This window comes from Hoplias malabaricus, chromosome 3 (assembly GCF_029633855.1).
Source record: "Hoplias malabaricus isolate fHopMal1 chromosome 3, fHopMal1.hap1, whole genome shotgun sequence".
Classification (NCBI taxonomy): domain Eukaryota; kingdom Metazoa; phylum Chordata; class Actinopteri; order Characiformes; family Erythrinidae; genus Hoplias; species Hoplias malabaricus.
The window spans coordinates 70,038,184-70,045,666 of record NC_089802.1 but is presented as its reverse complement, the minus strand read 5'-3'; the positions used below and the strand labels follow the sequence as shown (position 1 = coordinate 70,045,666).

Below are 7,483 nucleotides of genomic sequence, written 5' to 3'. Positions count from 1 at the left end.
GTAGATATGCTGTGGCTTTGGATGTCACCAGATCTAATCCAAGCCGAACACCTGAGGTGAGATTTTAGACCAGAGAATTAGACAATGCTCTTGGTAATCATTGTAACTGAGGGGATAATTAAAGACAGATAGTGTTCCACTTTAATTATCTACGCCAAGACTAGGCCATTGCGAAAAGGAAAAGTGTGGCCTGTTTGGATGAGTTACGTCTTCTTTTATATTGTGAATGGCCAGTCTGCCACACGGCATGAACACATCAGATTCATTGAGACTACACATTCATTCATTCATTATCTGTAAGCGCTTATCCAGTTCAGGGTCGCGGTGGGTCCTGAGCCTACCTGGAATCATTGGGCGCAAGGCGGGAATGCACCCTGGAGGGGGCGCCAGTCCTTCACAGGGCAACACACACACACACCTACGGACATTTTGAGTCGTCAGTCAACCTACCAACGTGTGTTTTTGGACTGTGGGAGGAAACCGGAGCACCCAGAGGAAACCCACGCAGACACAGGGAGAACACACCAACTCCTCACAGACAGTCACCCGGAGCGGGAATCGAACCCACAACCTCCAGGCCCCTGAAGCTGTGTAACTGCGACACTACCTGCTGCACCACTGTTATTATCATTATAATTTTTTAAAAATATAAATCAAATTAATGCTATAGGATGTGGAGGAGGACTGGCTGGGTGGCTGGTAAGACAACTTAAGAGAAAAATGTCAAAGCACACAGTATTGCTTTGTGACCCAGGTCATTAATTGCCATATTATTCATAGTCTTTTACAGTGTTATTATCCTGGAAAATATTACACAATTTTTGCGTCCAGAAAATATATATCCATATTTAACTGGTAAATACAAGTTGGGAGGTGAATGAATGTGGGGCCTTGAAAAAGACTTGTCAGGTTTTTGATGCTGGACAACTGGATTTTTATAGGTTGTATGGGCTAATGTTCACTGATAAGCAATGACAACTAAAACAGGATGCTCCGGTGCCTCAGCACAGGAATCTAAGGTCACCTTGCTTAATGCCAAACATAGGCTATAATTCCCCCAGGCTTCTCTGGAGTGATTGGGAAACATGTTTCAGCTGGCCTTTGAACGAGCCTAATGTTATTTCTTGTATTTCTATGCGTTAGGTCTTAATGTTTTAACTGTATTTACATTTATTATTGTTTTATTGCAGTGTGTTTTAGTTTCTCTGTACAGTCCCAGTAAACAAGAAACGTCCCTGGACATTCAAAATAGGTCTCAAAGTAGTCTGTCCGTCAAGGACATATTTTAAACGTCAATGGACGCCCAAAATCCATCTTAATAAGTTAGTTAAGTGGTGACCAATCGTCACCGTAACGTCATCGTCACATCGTAACGTCAGTGGACGTCCAAAATCCGTTTTATACAAGTAATTTATTTCGGGACCAATTAATAACATCAATGGACGTCCAAAATACGTCTAATTGTCGTCTTTTCAATGTCTGTGTTTGGACGTCTTTTCAACCTTAAGAGAACGTTGATTAGACGGCAGTCATTACGTTATTTCAACGTTGAATCAACGGCTAAATGTTTACTGGGGTGTCCTTGGGTGTCATAAAAGGCACTTATTAAATACATATTACATATGATTCTCTCATCTGACCTGTACGTTGTATATTTAGTGAATGACGGAGCTGTGGTGCTTTAACTGAGATTACAACGTCATTGCACACGGTGAAAAAAGCCAACGAGAACGCGCCTCAGCTGCGGGGGCGTGCGTTCATCCCACTGTGAGTGGGCACAGGACCGATCCAAGACGAATCCAGCACCGGGAGAAAAATATCCTCCTGTCGTTCTGCTGCCATTTATTAAAGAACAGTCAGAACCGGAGCGAGGTTCTGGGGCCGGGGGCTTGGCGTTGAGCACATGGAGCTCCGCAAGAGGACTCAGGTGAGTCCAAACATCTGTAGAAGAGACGGTAGGCTATTTTACTGAGGTAACGTTAACCCAACAAAGGAGTAACACCGCGAATGAACGTTAGTATTCGTAACGGTTCTTCAGTAATTGATACATAATATTACTCTTTACCTTTAGAGCCTCACTATGGCTCTCATTATATTAAGTGTTTTGTTCTTTTTTATTTACCGTATTATTAGAAAATATATCCGTGTGTTTACTTATAAAAATATTGGATTTTATAATGTATTTACGCCCACAAAACAGACCTAAAAATTGCCTATGTCGTTTACAGGTGGCGCCATTTTTTTCCCCAGTACCTCAACGATATCGATATTAAAACCTTAAGATTTGTCCGATACAAACAGCTACTCGGTTGTTTTCACTTATTTTTTTAGAAAAAAAAAACAATTTTGTAATAACTTGAAGGGTAAATTCCACATTTTGGTATTTTAGTCTTTGTAATACAGTCTTGAAGGGTTTAGTGCTGCTGCCAAGGGGCAACAGAGGAGACAAAATGTTGGAAGAAGAGAAAATGTCGAGTTACTTTGGAACATAATGTCTCAGTAAATTTAAAAATCATTTTTAAGGTGTAACAGACCGTGTTGTGAAAAGCTGCTTTACAGAGAAACTTACAAAGTCTAAAATAATCTAGGTTTGGTGACAGAAATCAGACGTATTAAGCATTATAAAAGTCCCCCTCTGTTCATTAATTAAACCCCAACAATTCATTGTTTGTCTTCGGAATTAAATATTTACAAGTTATTTCCAAGAAAAATTACACTAGTGACTTGGAGTGTTTTAATTCTTCATATTTGCTTGCATTAAATAAGCTTCATTTGGATTTGACTCTTTATGTTTTTTTTCTCTCCACAATGGGGCCAATGTTTTAAAAGCCAAATGGTACCCAATTGTTTTTTTTTAACTTACCATCATTAAAAATATATGTAGATTTTTCAATATGTGTAGATTCACCAGTCATTTTTAGTATGAAATGTGTTGCAGACAAAAAAGAAATGTACAGCTAGATACTGTATAACCTTGTTTTTTTTTTTCCCCTTTTTGTAATTTAACAAATGTACTGTACTGCCTCTGTGAAGGGCGGGGGGTTATAGTTAACACAGAAAAAATGTCAGTTAACATCATTTGACTGTGGGCTTTTTCAGTCTACATTTGTTACAGACTTAATCAGATTCTTTCCATAATTTGGTTCAGCATTTTTGATACAAACACATATCAGTACTTGTATGCTGTCTCTAAGGCTGCTGCAGGGCAATAAGGAATACGAGGCCTGTACAATGCAGCATTAGCCTACGTTTCTGTGCTCTGTCTACAGACGTTCGTGAAAGTCCTATTTTTGGACATGGCTCACTTTCACGCACCCTAAGAGCTTGTGTTGCCATGGAGCCGCTCCCCAGTTTCCTTGGTAGTGGGGACAGGAATCCAGCACCTTCATTCCTTTACCACACAAGATGTTTCTAAGCTTCTCTATTTAATTGTTCTACCGTTTCTCCATAACACTTTTTATTTTCAGAGCACTGATTCATCTCATGAAGAGGACTAGGAGCTGCAGAAGTGCTCTCCATGGTGCTGTGGCTCATCACCACCATCATGGACAATGAATTCTGCATCTTTTGTCTGTGGCCATGACAACAGTAAGCAGTCTAGAAATGTATTCTGTTTTTACATCTAGGGCATGTTTGTACGTTGAAATTAAGGGAAAAAATGAGATTAAGATGGGTGTACTATTCAAGACATTCTGTGAAACTGCAGGACTTGAGTATTTTATGTGATGCTGATGAGGGTAAATCAGCAGCAAATCTGAAACATGCTTCCTTTGGTGCTACTTTGCCTTACAACACCCTGTGTGAGCCGCTCTGTCATGTTTGATGAAAACCTTATTTAAAAAACCAATATAATTAGGCTGTGTATTCATTAACATTTTATAAAATAACTTTCAGGGAGGAAGCCTTTAAAGGCTTTAACCCACTGTTCACTCAATTCAAAATTCACAAATATTTTTTGCAGCTGGGGGGGTTCTAAATTTGGCGTACATGACATCAGGTCTGCCACAGATACTTTGATGTTAGTCTCCTTTAAAAAAAAAGAAAAAAAAAAAAAAGACACTGCCATCCAGTGCATTCAGCTTCTAAAGCCTTTTGTGATTAAAGGAGATTCTCAGGGAGATTATTGAATGGTAATATTTTATACGTCTCCTCAGCGATAAAAGCACGCATCCATACCGTATTATAATTTCTAAAGGACGTGTTAAGTTTTCTAAAACATACAGCAGCCCCCTGACTTTGTGGGTGGTACGTTGCCAGTATTTAAGCCTCTAGGAGCAGGTTCCATTCAGCTGGCCAGCATTAAGTGTACTGAGGCATTGTTGAACAGTACATAGGCCCTCAGTGCAGTGTCACAGAGGTACAGTGTGTGTATATTCTGCATATCATGGACTCCAGATTCGTTGCTGGACACCTCTCAGCCTGCATTTGATGCAGGAGAGTCCAAACCCAGGCTAATATGGCTAGTTTCTCACTGGCGCTATTGTTCCCCTATTGATCGCACTTTATTTACATTGATATGGCAATGCCACAGCCAGTCATTCTCAAATATAACCAGCCCTCACAGCTCAGAGCACAGCAGATGGTGATATTTAGATCATATAAAAATCTATTTAACCGCCTTATTTTAGGAAAACATTTATTATAACGATTTTATATAACTACAAATGAATGGACAATGGCTTTAAACACCTTGGTTGTCAGGTATCAACAGTATTAGATACAATTTTGAGCTAATTTCTTTCACACGTCTAAAATGTATTTAAAATCGTACTCTGTCTAACAGCAAAAACAAAGTGTGTATTTTTTTTTAATTCTTTCTTAAAAAAGTAATTGTGGGAAAAAAACAGGTCAATGTGAATTTTTATTGAATAATTTGCTTGTGAACGAAATGCATTTTTGGCTGCGTCCTCTGTTGCCACTCATAGCATGAACCCACGTTCAACTCCGTTGAAAAGACTTGGATGAAAGGGTGTAGAGAATTAGCATGGACGTAGGTGAGGTGTCTCCACCAATATCCAGCGATTATGGAATTGTCCCCACTAATAATTTGATCCCCTCCACAAAAAAAAGTTAAAAGGTTAAATCACGTTCTCTACTCGAGTCCTACCTCCCCATAACTCATATGGCCAGTGTGATTGGCTGTGCCTTTCCCTGCTGTCACCTGAGACTCAGCTACGTTTGGTTGTTAGCAGCGCCAAAACTGGATAGAAAACTTTCCAGTCATATGTGAGACTTACTCTGCAAGACTCGGGTGCAACAGGGGTGTTTCCAACTTTATTCTCTGTAGCAAGTGACTATCGTTTTTATTTTTGTCAGCATTGTCCAAATGTTTTTGCGGCACCAGTAACAAAGACAAACAGCAAATACCAGCTGAAAAACTCTGCTCTAGTTTAGCACATTTTGCATCAAACCACGCAATATTAATTGAAATATGCTGAATGTTTCTAAAATTTGCTCAGATTATTCTGAATTCCTTACTGGTTTTATGTATTTCCATGTCCTATTCTCTGTCTACAGGTTCTACTAAAATGGACAACGTAACAATGGACAAAGGGGATACCTAGTTTGATCCTGAACCCTCACTGGCTGCTCCACCTTCATGATGAGCTGCAACAGTAGTTCTGGGTGTGGTTTCTCAGAACGTCACACGATTAAGTATGTGATGAACCTAACAGAGATTGAAGAAGCCACCACTGGCCCTTTACCAGTCACCCTCAGAGTCGCCCTGTCTGTTGTAATGATGGTCATCATTGTTGTCGGTTTCCTTGGCAATGCTGTAGTCTGCCTCATAGTCTACCAGAAGCCAGCCATGCGTTCTGCTATAAACCTGCTGCTGGCCACGCTGGCCTTCACTGACATAATGCTGTCCCTCTTCTGCATGCCTGTGACCGCTGTAACCGTGGTCTCTGACGACTGGCATTTTGGGCCGGACTTCTGCCGTGTCACAGTCATGTTGTACTGGCTGTTCGTTCTGGAAGGGGTAGCCATCCTCCTGATAATCAGCGTGGACAGATTCCTCATCATCGTGCGGCGGCAGGACAAGTTGACTCCGAGCCGGGCGCGACTATTGATCGCTGGCTCTTGGCTGCTGTCTTTCTGTCTAGCGTTGCCCTCTGCAGCCAGTTGGTCAGCTCTGGAAGGCTTGGGCCCCAAACCAGGGCATTGTGTCCTGGGTTACATCGAGTCTCTTCCAGACCGGAGGTACACAGTTCTGCTTGCAGCTGCTGTGTTTTTTATACCTGTAAGTGTCATGCTGTTCTCCTACTTGCGCATCCTCAACACTGTCCGTCGCAACGCCTTGCGCATCCACAACCACGCTTGCCCAGGGTCTGACCAAGGGAGCAAAGCAGGTTTAGCTGTCCTGCGGCGGCCCCCGCAGCTCAGCGTGGACATGAGCTTCAAGACCCGTGCCTTTACCACCATTCTTATCCTTTTTGTGGGCTTTTCCGTCTGCTGGCTGCCACATACGGTGCTTGGCTTGCTGGCTGCCTTCAGCCGGAGGTTCTACCTGAGTGCTGGATTCTACCCAGCTGGCGTGGGGGCACTGTGGCTCAGCTATCTGAAGGCAGTGTTTAACCCTGCAGTTTACTGCTGGAGGATCCGCAAGTTCCGCGAAGCCTGCGAGGAGTTTGTGCCCAGGAGCTGCAGGTTGCCCAAGATCCCTGGACGCAGCCGGCGAAGGGTCCGGCCCTGCAGCATCTACGTCTGTGCAGAGAGCCAGTCGGCTATGTGAAGCTTCAGCAGGGTCATCCTTGAATAGAGAGAATGGACCAGAGGTATACAAACAGCAAAACCTTTACAGTGGGACAATGTCTTATATATTTTTTTTGGACATTCAATAGGAAATAACGTTTCTCCCCTACCTCATGCACCAATCATATTGCACTGGAGCTTGATGCCAACAAGTAATATCCATCCATCCATCCATTATCTGTAACCGCTTATCCAATTTAGGGTCGCGGGGGGTCCAGAGCCTACCTGGAATCACTGGGCGCAAGGCGGGAATACACCCTGGAGGGGGCGCCAGTCCTTCACAGGGCAACACAGACACATTCACTCACACCTACGGACAATCCACCTACCAACGTGTGTTTTTGGACTGTGGGAGGAAACCGGAGCACCCGGAGGAAACCCACGCAGACACGGGGAGAACACTCCTCACAGACAGTCACCCGGAGCGGGAATCAAACCCACATCCTCCAGGTTCCTGGAGCTGTGTGACTGCGACACTACCTGCTGCACCACCGTGCCGCCCATATCACACTTATGCCCCACCAATTATCCTAACAGTCAAGGTGGTTTGCTGAAATGTTTCAATATACAGGAACTATCTGGCCCCAGATATTTAATAGTGGTGGCTATACAAATCAGATTGTGACATCCATGAGACAACGTTAACTGTCATTGTCATCAAAATAAATATTATTTTATTTACCATTCAAAATGAGAAATAAAATACGTTTTCTTTGAGTACTGGTTTACA

At 42.6% G+C, this 7,483-nt stretch overlaps 1 protein-coding gene across 2 annotated transcripts; it reads left to right on the top strand.

Moving 5' to 3' along the window:
* The first annotated feature begins 1,798 nt into the window (after positions 1-1,798).
* LOC136691727 (high-affinity lysophosphatidic acid receptor-like) lies at positions 1,799-7,483 on the top strand. 2 transcript variants are annotated; one of them, XM_066664460.1, is made up of 3 exons: positions 1,799-1,927; positions 3,468-3,588; positions 5,518-7,483. In XM_066664460.1, exon 3 carries the CDS (start codon positions 5,600-5,602, stop codon positions 6,731-6,733), a length of 1,134 nt encoding a protein of 377 aa, XP_066520557.1. In that variant the 5' UTR covers positions 1,799-1,927; positions 3,468-3,588; positions 5,518-5,599; the 3' UTR covers positions 6,734-7,483. The 2 variants fall into 2 exon arrangements, with proteins under 2 accessions (XP_066520557.1, XP_066520558.1); XM_066664461.1 differs by having other exon boundaries at positions 1,835-1,955.